This window comes from Solanum pennellii, chromosome 4 (assembly GCF_001406875.1).
Source record: "Solanum pennellii chromosome 4, SPENNV200".
NCBI lineage: Eukaryota > Viridiplantae > Streptophyta > Magnoliopsida > Solanales > Solanaceae > Solanum > Solanum pennellii.
Genome location: NC_028640.1, coordinates 73,582,844 through 73,598,623, shown reverse-complemented (window position 1 = coordinate 73,598,623; position 15,780 = coordinate 73,582,844). Strand labels below are relative to the sequence as shown.

The 15,780-nt window shown below is 31.0% G+C and overlaps 2 protein-coding genes across 2 annotated transcripts; both read right to left on the bottom strand.

The window, feature by feature from the left end:
- Positions 1 to 7,454: 7,454 nt before the first annotated feature.
- On the bottom strand, positions 7,455 to 11,332 carry LOC107018069 (MFP1 attachment factor 1). The gene is made up of 2 exons (XM_015218433.2): positions 10,766 to 11,332; positions 7,455 to 7,753 (listed from the first exon to the last, which is right to left on the bottom strand). The coding sequence occupies exon 1, from the start codon at positions 11,226 to 11,228 to the stop codon at positions 10,770 to 10,772; it is 459 nt and encodes a 152-aa protein (XP_015073919.1). The 5' UTR covers positions 11,229 to 11,332; the 3' UTR covers positions 7,455 to 7,753; positions 10,766 to 10,769.
- Positions 11,333 to 12,130: 798 nt separating this feature from the next.
- Positions 12,131 to 14,293, bottom strand: LOC107018067 (cytochrome P450 81E8-like). The gene is made up of 3 exons (XM_015218431.2): positions 13,980 to 14,293; positions 13,216 to 13,808; positions 12,131 to 12,922 (listed from the first exon to the last, which is right to left on the bottom strand). The coding sequence occupies exons 1-3, from the start codon at positions 14,281 to 14,283 to the stop codon at positions 12,296 to 12,298; spliced, it is 1,524 nt and encodes a 507-aa protein (XP_015073917.1). The 5' UTR covers positions 14,284 to 14,293; the 3' UTR covers positions 12,131 to 12,295.
- Positions 14,294 to 15,780: the final 1,487 nt, after the last annotated feature.

Sequence of the window (15,780 nt, the reverse complement as noted above, 5' to 3'; positions counted from 1 at the left end):
CCATAAGCAATTATTTTCTCATTTTTTTTAAGTCATAAAGTCGGTATATGTATATCTTATATCTCATGTTTACTTGAAGGTAAGTTTTAGAATTAACTTACTTTTGAAATTAATCATTTTTTCGAATCTGGAAATTTAATTTAAATGTTTAATTATTTATTTTTGGTGACATATTCAAATACTAATTATTTTGAATACCATAAATACAATAATATTATCGTCGAATTTAAATTTCATCACAAATAACAAATAAAAAAAAAAAGGAGAGAAAATACAAGTATAGATGAAAAGTCACCTAACATTCAGTTTCAGAGTACGACAACGAAACATGTTAGGTGAGATTTACTAATAAATGTATGATTTTTAACAAAATAAATGAAGGTGAAAAGAAGTTGATTTTAGGTTAAATTAGTTATTAATACGTGTTTTCTGTCCCTTTTTACTTATTTCATTTTATTTGTTATTTTTACAAATAAAAAAAATATTTTTTATTTATTATACCTCAATTTATTTTGAAAGTTTAATAGTAAATTGATTTTTAAATTCTATCAATTAATGGAGGGTAAAATAAAGAATCTCTCTATGTTAATTGTTATTTTCTTTATATGTGTATCGGAGTCAATAAAGACAATTTGAGTATCAGTTTATAATATCACCTTTTAAATATAATAAATTTAATATTTAAAAAATTAAAGATCACCTAATATAAAAACATGATAATATTTCATTAAAGAATACAATGAATCCCAAGTACTCTATATTTAAAACTAAAAGAGGAACCCAATAGTGACATGGTCTTGGGTCAAAATTTTGGAGTAGATGCACGTTGAAGCAAAATACAAATAAATAAATTTTGGATGGTAGTGTATGTCAAAACAAAAAATGGGAGGCTATATTATGAAATAACATTAGGTTAAGGCAGGTAGTTGCAGGAAAAATAGCAAAGGTCAACTCTGCTTATTTTTTATAATTATAAATAAGATTATCTACATCTTATATTCACATTAGCAACTATTTTTCTTTCTTTATACTCTTTGGGTGTGTTAAGTATGGTGGGTAATATTTTTTCAGATTTTATTTTAATTTTTTCATGTTTAAATGGTAAAAATATTTTAAATATTCAAGCTCATTGTCTGCGTTTAACCTCCTCCCCTCCGCTTTCGATTTTCTAGGTATACTACGAACAATAAAAATGGATTGGTAGGGGATAAATGCCCCAATTCGTGAAAAATCGCTAGCTATGACACTTAAAGCGCTGAGAATTACCGATTATAAAGCGACAGAAAAAATAATATAACAAAGACAATTTTTAGCAGTAATAAATAAATACATTAATAAAAAATGCTAAAGTTTTTATATGCATTATTTAAGTGTCAACGGATCCAATATTGCTAAAGACTTTAGAGACATATATAAAGAGTAATATTTGTCGCTAAAAGCTTTAGAAACATATAAAAATAATAATAATTTTCGCTAAAAGTACATATCTAGTTTTTAACAGTAATTTAGCTATTGTTATTAATTAATTATCGCTATGTTAGGAGTGTTGGCACAATCTGTAATCCCTAAGGTATCAATGTCTTCGGGAGCTCACACGATCAATAGTGAGCAAATTACATAAATTAATACATTTTAAAAAATAATTACTGATTTTAGCGATACTTTTTGTTTATTACCATTTATAGCAATGCTTTGTTAAATCTGTAATATGTATTAAACTTGTATTATAAATGAATTAAAAGTGATCAAGTGAGGTAAAAATATTATTGCTATAAATGGTAAATATTTTTTTATCATAGTATATTTATGTAAGTTTCCCATCAATAGTGCTATAAAAGCACACATAGTAATTAAAGTAATTTTTACCGTAAATATATAAAAGTTAATCACTTACATCCCATTAATGGGCTTCAAAATGCATAGATTAAAAACTCCGCTTCTTTCGTATAAGAGACGCGAAACAATTAATTTCTTAATTATTTTTAGAATGAATTTATTTCATATTATTTGATTGAAATAAAATCATAGAATAACTCATTCTAAAATAAGATTTTCATTTTTCTTTATTTCATATTAATCCTAAAATTATTTCGTAGAGGTGTCAAATGGGCGGGTTGAGTTGAATTTAGAATATTAAAATTGGTTGAAATATAAGTTGGATTGGGTCTTGACCCGCCCAAGTTTACTTTGGGCTCAAATGCATTGGACTCAAATGGGCTAAAAAAACGGGTTCGATCTTGATCCGTCCAATTTGACCCGATTAATCTCAATAATTTTAACATATTGATATTTAACTTTTATAATCATAATTTGAATTTTAATTCAATTTTTTTTAAAAAAACAACAAATGAATAGATTAAATAGATAATAATTCATACCTTAAATATAGGAACATATCTTAATAAAAAGTTTTAAAATGGGTTGAAATTGGAGATTGAATTGAGTTCAATTGAGGATTCTCTTCAAATGAGTTATGCTTGAATGAGTTGAGATTGAACCTAATTCAAATTATCTTGATCCCAACCCTTAAAATTCTGAGCGGATTGAACGGGTTATCTACGTTTGAGTTTATTTTTGACACCGCTATATCTCAGTTAAATAATGAAATTATTATCATATACCAAAAAGTTTTTATAAAATCATAATATCACAAAATATTCTTACTTATCCCATCTCACGACTCTCAAATCACTTACCAACTAATCTCTTAGTATCAACTATCAAAGATCCATTTAAACTTATATACAATTAGGTACAAGAATTTTGGAACTATAACAATCATGCACCGTCTTGCCATAAAAATTAAAAAAAAAAAAACAAGAGGTTTCCACGAAAAAGAACACATAATATATAGTCCTATCCCCCTTTTTAATTTCACAGGTTTTCTTGTCATGCCACCTGCCATCGAAACTGCCTGTCTTTGCCTTTATTCATTTTATACAAAAACATAACAAATTAAAGACCGCGTAGAAAATACACACGCAATTTGAATAATAATAATAATAATAATAATAAAAAGGTACTAATTCTCAATTCTCATGTGTGAAATCAAACCAATTATACGTCTCATAAACGTATGAGATAACATCATCTATTTTTGTAAAGTGTTTATATATATTCCAACTTACTCATAAAACATTCTCAACAATAGTTCTTTTTTTAAAAAAAAAATTGTAATATTAGCCGAAAGAATTATTTGTACAAACTTTAAGAATTTTAATTCTCTCCATCCTCATAAGTCAAAAGTATAATTAATAAGTGTCACAATTCTATATTCAAAAAAGTTCCTCTCTTACTACTTTTTTTTTTCCTCATTATAAATACTGCCAGCAGTTGCAATATCTAACAACTCCATTCATATTCATTTTTCATTACACAAAAATAATTAACACAACAACATCATGGCAAGAACTACAAAAACTTCATATTTCACATTGGCTTTGTTTGTTTTTGTATTAATAATTTGTACACAACTAATTAGTTGTGTCAATTGTCGATCCCTTCGAGAGAAATCGCCAAAAAACATCGTCGCCGCGGCTTCACAAGATGATGAAGGAAGAGCAGAGATTGTGAAGAGAAGTAGACAAAGTTCAGTTAAGAATATGGCTTTTATTATGGTTTCTGGACCAAGTAGAAAAGGTCCTGGTCATTAGTCATTAGTTAAATTTTGTGTTTTTTTGTTTCAAACATATTTTTGCACGAAGGTGTTTTATTAAGAATTCTTCACAATTGTTGTGATGTACTTAGGAGACATTCTTTTAGGAAGGACATATAAGTAATAGAAGCATAATTGAGTTGAAAATGTATACGAAATGATTCAAATACTTTAGTTTAATATAATTTGTAATTGAAATTTTTAGTTGTTTTTAAAGATGTTTTGAAAAATATTTTGGACCTATGGTGATTGATTGAATGGTGGTTGTATTATTTCTCACTTAAGAAAATAATTGATGAGAAAGAACTTTTTTTTTTAGTATTGTTTTTTATTAGTTTCCCATGGAAACTTATGATGGCTTACTAAATTAAGACACGAGGAGAATTACAATAGTATCATTATTGTGTGTTTTTAAAAAATTTCTATAATTAATAGATTATGATGCTCTAAATTTACTTTTTTTTTTCTATTGATAAAATAAAATGTCATGAACTTTTGTCACAAAATCAAAAATTCAAAATTTATGAAAATTTGCGACCACAGTTAACTATTGACTTCAAATGAGTTATAATAATTCTTGGGACATTTTGACCAGCAGCAAGACATTTTTTTTCAGTGTGTTGTCTGGCCGACAACTTCTTAACTAAAGTTTTACTTGTGTTTTAAAGTTTAGTTCAAATATAATCTCTCATTAATTATACGTTCGAACATATGTACTGTGTCTAGGATCTATGATTTAAGTTTTACATATTTAAATTTTTAATATTGAATCCTTTATAATTTTAAAGTTTCAACACAAGATTTATGATTTAAATTTTACGGGTTCAATTTTAGTATTGAATCTTTTATAAAGTCATGGGTTCTCATATATATACTATTTGTAAGTACAATATTATACATTCTTACATATAAATTTAATTTTGTGTATGAAAAATACTGAGTTAAAGAATAACAAGTGTTCACCAGCCTTTGTCTAGCTATTGTTCAACTTGTGATTGATAACCATGTAAGTTAAGGTATAGAGGTAGAGCTAACATTCTGATTATGACATAATAATATATATAATCATCAAGAATTTAGTATTTTATTTTATATAACTCATAAAATCAAAATTCAGACTAAATATAATGCGAAGAAGGTTAGAACAACAATTAAAGATACTTTGATTATCTTTTTTTCAATTTCACCTTAGAATTTTTTTTCTAAAAATAATTCAATCCGAACGGCTCGAGAAGTTTGACTTAGTTGTTTGCAATATGAAAGGAGGACATGTGGTGGAAGTTGATGTTAGGATCGAATCCACACACTTGATGAATGAAGAACACAAAAACTTTAGAGAAAAAGAGATGAGAGATCCAGAGAGAGAAAGAGAAAAATCAATATTTCGTGATACATCCCGTGAGTACATCAGATATAAATTAGGCTCCACAACACAACACTTGAAATTAAAGGCATGCCCTCGTGTGTACATTTATGACCACGTACTCACGTTGTTGAATCCAAAATATTCTGCGACTTACGGCGATGTAAGTCAAAAAGTTAGATTTTACGTAGTTGGTACTGATAACTTTTCCACCTGCTAAAGCTGACTCATGGCATGTTCATAAAGCGAACAAAAATTAATTTTTATTAGTGTTATTTTATACGAGTTAGTTTTATTTGATATATAATTAAAAAAAAGAAAAAGAGAATTTTTTAAAATTTGTGATCTAAAATGAATGATAGAAGTTTATGTGGTTATAAATTTTTTCTGTAAAATAGATGTTTTAAAAATAAATTGTTACTTAATACTCAATTTGTCTCTATTTACTTGTCTATTTTAAAAATGACACACCTATTAAGACATCAATGATTAACATAGTGAAGTTACTATTTTACCCTTATTAATTATGATTTCAAAAATGATGAATTAAAACTTAAAAATATTCAAGAAGTTTAAATGAGGTTACAATAGGAATTTTTTTTCTTTCTTGATTTGTCAAAATGGACAACTAAATAGGGACAAAAAAAAATATGGACAAGGAAATAAGAACATATGGAGTATAGAAATATGTCATTCTTTTTTGGGACAGACTAAAGAGGCTAATAAGTCATCTAAATTGGGATAATTTATACTCCCTTGGTCTCTATTACTTGTCCACATTTTCTTTGTTAATTGTCATTAATTACTTGTCTATTTTGATAAATCAAGAGAGGGACTACTTTTTTTTCTACCTATTGGTACCTCAATTAATTAATTTAAAAGGGTACAACTTCCTGAAAATATTAAGTTTTTAATTCTTCCAGTTCATGACTAATAGTGGTTAAATGGTAAACTTGTTATGTCAATTATTAATTTTTTTTAATAGATATGTCAATACAAAAGTGGACAAGTAATTAGGACAGCATATAACATGCTATAGAATTAGGAACAAAGTAAAATTATAGCTTCATGGTCTAAATATAGGGTATATTTATGGGAGAAATTGAAATCAAGAAAATGTCTAAGACAATAATTATTAGTTTGAGTAATCAGGTAAGAAACAGATTAACTCTCTTCATGTACGAATTTAAAAAGTCCAGCTAATGTTTGTACTTCATATGCTTTTACATGGGAATTTAATGGGAGTTATTTCTCACTTTTGCGTGGCTATTGTTATAAATGTGTGTCATATTTCTCTTCACAGATCCAATTTGACTATGAATACAATTGAGCTTACTTTTGGGCCAAATATAGTCGAATTTTCCAATAATAACATTACTTGTTTTGATATTTTTAGATGTCGTAACGAAATGTTATAATAGAGAACATGTGATATGGCTTAATAAGAAAAAATAAATTCGATATTTTATATGATTGTTATAGTGAAATATTGGTAAATAGTATGACTTCGCATCGAGGTGTGAATAGTCCCATTAAAAATTGACATTACATATTCAGTATTTTTCAGTGGATTTTTGAGTAATAGGTCCTTGGTAACAGCTGTTTTGCTCTGGCAATATTTTGGCCCAAGTTTCAGCCGTGAAATTAGATTTTTCAAAAATGTTAAAAAGTGTCATGGATTGTACGTTTTACTAGCTACTAAAACTTATCCTGTCTGCATAAATTAACTAATTGCAAACCCCATATATATTGAAAAAATTACCTTCAAATTATCCTAAACTTGTTACTACTCCATAATCATAAGCCCCAAGAGTTAATTCCATGCACGTTACAGTCTTGCAGAATCCGAAATATTCTGCGACTTATAGCCGTGTTAGTCAAAAGTTAGATTTTACGTAGTTGTGCTGATAACTTTTCCACTTGCTAAAGCTGACTTACACATTCTTAAATAGCATATAAAATGCGACTATAATTGCATGCTATACAATATAAAATGGAAAAAAATTGTAGCTTCATGCTCTTAATTCCAAAAAAGTCAAGCTAATGTTTCCTATAACATGCTTTTACTAGGGAACATTTTTTGGTCCAACAAGGTCTAATACTACTATTTCAGTCTACTAAGTTGCTTATTCCTATGAATTTACCATCCTTCTAAATTTGGGCTTGCTTATTGAAAAACTTAGGCATTGGTCAAAAATCTTATCGAAAACAACCTCAAAGGGGCAATGGCCACACAAATCTATCGAAAACAACCTCAAAGGGGCAATGGCCACACGCATCCTACCCTCCTAAACCTCATTTGTATAACTACACGGGTAATGTCATTATTGTAGCAAAGATTTGAGTTACTAGTTGTCAGTTGGATTTTCGAGTGATGGGTCCTAAGTTGCTTCGAAAATACTTGACCAATGCTAGATTTTCAAAAAGATGACAGCATACAAGGAACAACTTAATTGAACTTTTCAACATTCCGCATAGAGAAATTATTTGTACTCCTTATACGCCATACATAAAGTCGGTGCTTTTTTTCTTTTTTTTTCATCCTGGACAGGTTTATAAGTTTGAAAACTACTCGATATTCATAAACCTCTTAAAAAGAGTTAATTCCGTTCCTCCAAGAGTCAATAATAAGATACATTGACTATTAGAAGCTACACCCACATTGCATCCTGAAAGCCAAACTCGAAAGCCAGAAGATCTGATGATGAGGTTGGAATTTCCTCAAGCAGCTAAGCCTGAAAAAAACATACATGATCAAAAAGAGACCAAAAGATAGCTTGTGAAACAGTTTTCTTTCAACATGGAATTCCAAAAAGATGTGATTTGTCTTGAAAATCTACACATGCCTTCCATTTTAACGATAAATCCTCATTATTTGTATCTTGAGTGAAATGCAAACTTCAATATATGAATGAAAAACTAGTCGTCATTAGAGCAAAGACAACAACATACCAGTGATATCCCATAGGTGAGGTGGGGAAAGGCGTACGCATACCTTACCCCTACCTTTGTAGAGGTAGAGAGGGGATCAGTTGCTGTCATGAGGTAAATATATAATACACCACAAAGTAGTAAAAACATGATTGGGAGGGCAAGATTATAGTGATTAAAGGAAAACTTTGAAATCAAGTCCAATGTAAGGACTTCAAGTCTTACAGTTCTGTGCACACTCTAACAACTCTCTTATTTCTCACTCGCTTGTTGCTTGCTAACTTGCTTTCTCTTGCTTGGTTACAATTGAAATGAGCACCTCTATTTATAAGTGGTAATGAAAGGATCTACTGAAAGATACTTACTACTCTCTTCTAGAGTACTCCTAACGTTTTTCTAGAATCACTCTTAATTTCTCATTCTCGAGTGGTCTTCCCAATTCTCTACAACTCTTTGACTAATTCTAGATTCTTCATGAAATGACATAGCTATTAATTAAGTTGGTGATGAATTATTCTTAACATTTCCCCTCAACACCAACTTAATTTGTTCTTTGCATATGTTGTGAGTGAGTTAAACCTTGAATAAAGAGAGCACATGAAATAAGGTAAATGAGGCCCTCCCTCACTGCTATAGTTAAAAAACTCAGACAACCTTCTCAGGTGCTTAAACCAAGGAATTAGACTCTTCTTTGCTAGACCAAATACTTCTCCTTTATCCCTTGTCAAGCTTTTTAGCTCAACCACTCTCTGTTCTTTAAGGGTTCCCCTCTCTCCAAAAAAGTAAAAAACATAAAAAAACTCTATAAGCATAACAAGTTATTCCTCACAAGTCATACATGTCAAGACTAATACTGGCCAACTACCACCTACCAAATGTTGCATTCAGCATGTCCAAATTTGTTGCAGAAAGTGGGACTAATATCCACATTTGCAAATATTAGCAACTACTGACTGTCAAAATTTAGAACTCGCCCAATAGACCAACACTGATCAGAAAACCTACTTCTCTTAATCCCAAAGCTAATCACATTTTCTCTGAGGTTCTTCTTTTCTCCAGAGTCCCTAAAGTCCATCTAGTTTGAGCATACATGGTATTTAGTAGACATCACAAACAGCAATAAGTACCTATCATGTGATATTAGACAGTTGGTTCCCGAGCTCATCAGATTCTCCCCAATGAGCATTACATTTAAGTATAGACCACATTGTATTCACATTTATCACATAATTTATCCCACCAATAAAGGGAAGCAAACTAGGAAATTCCTTCCTCGATCTATCATAAATGTGTGATATGTGATAGCAGCACATATAAACACTAAAGATCTTGGCAACAATACAAACAAACGAAAAAGCACAGCAGTGACAACACACTTCCTGGTATTCAAAAAAAGCCAGGAGCTCAGGACTTACAGAAAACAATCACTGTCTTTTAATCTTGGAAGCTCCTCTTAACAAGTTCCATGAACGGAGCTCAACCTTTCTATTGCACTAACTAGTCTAACATATAAAGCTTCATTATGTTAAACCTGAAAACCAGTACAATGTTTGTCACTATAATCCTAGATAAAAAGATGAAAACAGCTTCGTAAGAAGGATTCAGCCTAAACATAATGTACTCACAAGTAACCCCTGTGATAATCTGGAGTTCGATGTAACCAAATAAAGTTTTCTGGGACCTAAAGTTTATCACGTTTTCCAGAACATGCATGGAGTTTATAAATAAGTATAGATTGCGCTTGACGTGAACTCGAAATAGAAAAACTCTTCAACTGATAATGCACCTCAACATCTACCAGACAATATGGAAGCAAACAAAACACACCAGCCATGTAAAAGGAATTATGCTTGTCTAAGCTCGACACTATAGCTTAAAATAAATAAAAGCTATTGATAACCCACTTTCTATAGTTGAAACAACATAACTCTCCCAACATCTTACTATTTCTTTACAAGACTCCATCCTCCCTACTCATCTATTTACTTAAATGATAATTTAGGAGTTCCTCTTGTTCATATATCTTGAAACTATATTATCATCAATTACTCAAAAACCATTTCCTTAGGCAACAACAAAAGCTTCACTCTATCGGTCTATCCCTACATTCTTATCTGACAAAGTAACCTGAGTGAATGCAAGTTAGCTCTTGAAAAACTTCAGCTCTTTCTGTTAGTTGACAACCATTTACATATGATCCCTGTCATTTCTCACAGACTTAAACATCTATTTACCAGTGGTATGGTCACTGGTAAGCAACCGATATACATTAATTCTTGCACAAACTTAACATAAAACCAAGAGTTCATACAGCATACCTACCAAGAATAAGTTATTCCAACATGTATATGAGATAACCTATCCCATCCCTAAGGTATAAAAATAATGTGACGAATAATCCTAGAATTGGCTAATACCTTTAATCAAATGCAGGATAAAATAGTCCGGCATTTTATCCATGGGATTGTTATACCTTATACCTCACAATGGACCGAAGAAGAAAATAAATAAATGAAATATAAATGAGGTGCACAATAACAAGCATCCACCAGTTCCAGCCAAGTATGCAGATCAACAGGCATTAAAAGGAAATATAGACAAAGTAATGCCAAAATCACAACTTTTTCCATCAACCTCATTTAGATAGCATCAATTTCATGATATCTAACATAACATTTGAACACCTTAACAATCCATAAACTGCATAAAGCTGTTATCTGAGTTAATACAGCTTGCAAGTAATTGAATTAACCAAACCCTAGATGATTTCTCACTGCAGAAGCAAATATTTAACAAAACAAAAGAAAGCAAATGACCTCTTCAAGGCTCGGTTTCAACGGATGAGACCTCTCCAGTGAGACCAGAAGCAGAGGAAGGCTCCGAAGCATCAGCCGGTAATTCCGACGGCTTACTTTCACCCTCCGAAGCAGCAACAGGAGCAGATCTGGACTTAACAGTGTCAATCATGCGCTTGCTAATCTCCTTTGAGTAAACCTGAAGTATCTCAATGCCGTCATCGGCATCGGTAGCGGTGGATCCAGCAGCAGCAAATGCCTCCTCCTCAATCAACCTTGCAGTTTCAGATGCCTCGTCTTGCGGGAGAGTTCCATAACGTTTTGAGAGAATGGAAGGTGTTGACAGGGACTCGATGAGGCGGTTGATGACCGCGTCACGAGTGCGCTGAGTTGGTGGCCAAATGCTGAAGGAAGTGGTCATTGGTTTGTTCTGAGTCTCCTGAGTGACGGTCTCTTGGGACTGAGCTGAATCGATTTCCGCCATCGGTGGTGGTGGTGCGGTGGAGTAGCGGTGGGGGGGTTTGTAGGGTTACGCTGAAATTGAAAATTGTGATTTGTGGGTAATTGGGGAAATGGAAAAAAAGGGAGAGAAATAAATAAATGGACACATTAAAGACAAAATAAATGAGTTGCGGGCCGTTTGGTTGGCCCCCACTTGCTGTGATTTTTGGGATTTTTTTTGGCGCATTTGGGGAGTATTTCAAGTTTTAAGAAAATGTGCAATTTTTTAAGGTTCAAATTTAAATTATGAAATTTGTTCAAAAAAATTAGGTTTAATTTTAAATCAGGAATTCAATATAAATTTGAACCAAAAAATTGTTAAAAGATAAAGTAAAGAGATTCAAATTTTATAAAAAACACTTAGGTGTGAGAAATTGTCTGTATTATTGAGATGATTTTATTAAAGAATAGTTGATTAATATTATTATTGATTTATTTAATAATTTTTTGTAAAATTATTTAAAAAATGTTATTTATTAATTATCCGTGTTCGGTATTACAATACCTATATTGCTCATTAATTTGTATACAGAGTCGAAGATGTTTGATAATTTATGAAAATTATGAAATTTCATATTTATAAGAAAAAAATATAATTTAAGAAGTTTAACTTACAAGATTACATCAAATTTCAACTTCAAATTATATCCAAACAAATCCTTACTATTGTCTTTTGATTACTAGCCACATTTCAAAGACTAGATTTAACCAATTATATATGCAAGGATAACATTCGGAGGAAACTCAAACTTTTGAAACTTAAGTAAGATATCCTAGACTTTGAACTTATTTCGATTTCAATTTACATATAGTTGTTTGACTTGGTATAAAACTATTAAAAGAAATTAAATCAGTTTACACATCTGTTAAAATGACGATATATAGTTAAAGCTGAAACAATAATCATTTGTATTATAAAAAGCTTAGTTTTGAAAATAAAGTTGCAACATCAGCAGATGTAATATTGTTTTACTGTGATAGATGAAGAAGATGTTATTCACTTCTAATGATTAACTAGTAGGATCATTTTTCATTTTATACATTATTGTTTCAAAGCTGGGAGAGAAGTTGCACGAAGTTGGATCGCGGAGAGCAAATAGCCTCCAAGGACTTATTTTTCTGAATTTTGATTCTTGAATTGTAGCTTAACGCCAAGTTTTCCTTTCCCACACTTTGCCAATCAAAGCACTGAATAAGTGAACCAAGCGCCAATGAAATAGCGCGCGTGGCCATACCAGCTCCAGGACATGATCTTCTCCCCATTCCAAATGGTATAAATTTATAGTTAACTCCTTCTTTTCCTCCTTCTATTGCCTCAAACCTCTCTGGTTTGAACTCGTTAGGATCTTTCCATACTTCGGGATCTCTTTGAATGGCCCAAGCGTTAACTAATAGGATTGTATGTTTTGGTACATGGTAGCCACCAACAGTACAATCTTCTGTTGAGTAGTGAGGCAATAGAAGTGGCACTGTAGGGTATAATCTTAGCGTCTCGTTGATAACACTATGCAAATAAGGAAGCTTAGTGAGATCAGATTCGTTTAGCAAACGCGTGTTCCCTACTTGGATATCAATCTCAGCCCTCAGCTTATGCAATGCCTCAGGATGAGCTAAAACAAGTCGCATCGCCCATTGGATGGTTGTTGATGTGGTATCTGTTCCAGTAACAAATATGACCTGCACCACAATTCAATCAGCTAGCTTTCTACATGTACATAGAGATGAAAGAGTTAATCGTCAAAAACACAGCTAAACTATCACTTTTTTTTTGTGAGTTTCACAACCCATACTATCGGTTATTCCTGAACTATCATCACCTATATATTAAAACACACTTCGAAACTGACTATACCAAACTATCAGTTATTCTTTTTTCCTACCCTGGTGATAGTTCAGGTGTGAAACTCCGGAAAAAAAAGATAATTCAGATGTGTTTTTGAAACATAAGGGAAGTGTAACAGGATACCAACCAGCATAATACTTTTGATTACATCTTCTGTGTAAAATTCAGGCTCAGATTCTTGAAGAGACAACAAAGTTTCAATCAATGTATTCTGTTTCACCCTGTTTCCAACATTAACTTTCTCCTGTCTAAATTCCTCTAGCAAATTATCCAAGAATTCATTTCTCTGATTATGCACTAAACTCATTTTCTTTTCCATCCCCTTATAACCAATCCACCTCAAAAATGGCAAGAAGTCACACATATTCAAAACTGGTATATCTACGAAAAAAATCCCTTTTAGTCTTTCGATCATCGCTATCCCCTTCTCCATCCCAGCATCTTCCTCACTCACTAAATGTGTCCCCGCGACAATTTTGTTCACAAGGTTGAAACTAAAAGTACAAATCCAGTTTGTCAAATCCACATTTCTGCTTCTACCATTACAAAATTTGAATAATGAACGCGTAAAGTTAACAACTTCTTCATCCCGGATATTGGATGTTTTTTGTAAGCTGTTTGATGATAAAAGCTCCATAACAGTCAACCTTCTAAGACTCCTCCATAATTGTCCATAAGGAGCCCAAAAATAGGCCGTATAGTTGAATGTCAACTGGTCTCCTGCGATCAAATGAAAATTCAGAATTTAAACTTAACGATAAATATAAGTTCAAAACATAACATTACACATAAAAAATGTCCTTCCTACTAAGGGCATTCGAAAAAACCAATAACTTAGGTCTAGACTATGTAATGACGTATTTATTCAGAATTCATAAACTTAAAATTTACCTGCCATGGTACGTGATCGATTTGCAAAAATGATATCGTTTTTGGTGAAACATTCTTCGACAGTTGACGGTGACGAGACAATAAGTACAGGCATAGAGCCATACCTAAGATACAAAACAGGACCATATTTTGCTGATAATGAAGTAAGTGTCAACAATGGTTTGTTTTTCAAAAGGTAAAGATGGCCTATAATTGGAAATGCAAGTGGACTAGGTGGTAAATTATTTCTTCTAGGATTGAAGAAATATTTGTAAAAAATAAGAACAAAAAAGATTGTAAGATAGTAGTAATATTGGTTCTCCATTGTTGAATCAACAAATTTAAGATTGCTTTGGAGATGAGAATTAGTGAGAGTACTAATATATAGTTTAATTTAATCAACTGTTGATTAAATATAATGAAAGGGAAACGTTAACCACTATTCTTTATTTAGTTTGAAAGAAATCCAACGTGCTGAATTAATACTTTAGTTTAGTCCACTAATTTTGATAAATCAAAGACTAGACACTAGGTCAACAGTATTTAATATTAATGAAGAACAGTATAAATTAGATGACAAGCTGGATTATCCTTATATATATATATATTTTAGCAACGGTAAAAATATACATTAACAAAGAATATTGAATTTTTTTGTTAGTTTCTATTAGATTTAATGTTGTTATAGTCTTTATCGACTTTCACAAAGAGTTGTATCTGGCGGCTACTAAACTATTATAAACGAACGTGAAATATTATTTTTGATGTAGTTATTACGTACCACATAGTCAAGTAATAGACTAGACCAATATCAACTTGTCTATGTGTTGCAAGATTCTCCATTATTTGAATTGATAATTTTAATGGAAAATGAGAAACACGCAGTTGGTTTAGCAATAAATTGTAGGACATATCATGTTTTTTTTCATTTCATTGTTAAAAATAGGGGCGGTGCTAGGTGCACAAGAGGTTTAATGAATCCACTATGTCAGAAAATTATATTGAATATACAAAGTTAAAATCGTTAATATTAATTGAATATTTCTCATTTACTAGTTTGACCTAGACTTATTTCATCTGTCACTTGTGTCAGCATTGAAATTCGACTAAATTTGAATTCGCATATTTCAAGACTTATTAATGTGAGCGATGCTCTCAACAAGATTTTTTTCAATCTTAAGAATTTTAAACCGAAATCTCTCATTAAGTGCAGATATATCACAACCATTGTAACACCATATTGGTATAAAACTTGAACTCTATATAGTTGAGTGATATAAAGTAATTCGTACTATAATTATCAAGCTATACAATTTTAGCATTTGTTATGCGTCCTAATAAAAATATCTTAAATGGAAGCAAAGAATAGCGTGAACGTTTAATTATGCTAAAAGCAATGCCAAAGTTTAATTATACGATAATTGAACTCTCACCAAACTAAAATGATGGATAATTATGAACGGAGGAAGATTTATTTTCCCAAACTTTAAATTTTATACATCAAGTTTAAAATCGGAATAATTAATTAAATTTTACAGCCAAATACCGCTGCCTTTCTTGACTTATTTAACAAATATTTAAAGTTTTATTCATGAATAAATACCTTAATACTCCATAAATTCAACGTGATTTGAAAAAATTATGTTAGCTTTGAATCTTTATATCCAAGTTTAACTTCAGGATATAATAACACGTAAAGAGTAAATTCATAAATATTCACTTTTCGGCTCTTGTAAAATTGAATAATAGACTTGGTCACATAGTGAAAATTAAAGAGACATTGTTAAATTTCACAAATGAAGTTTGTGAGGTGTGAAAATTC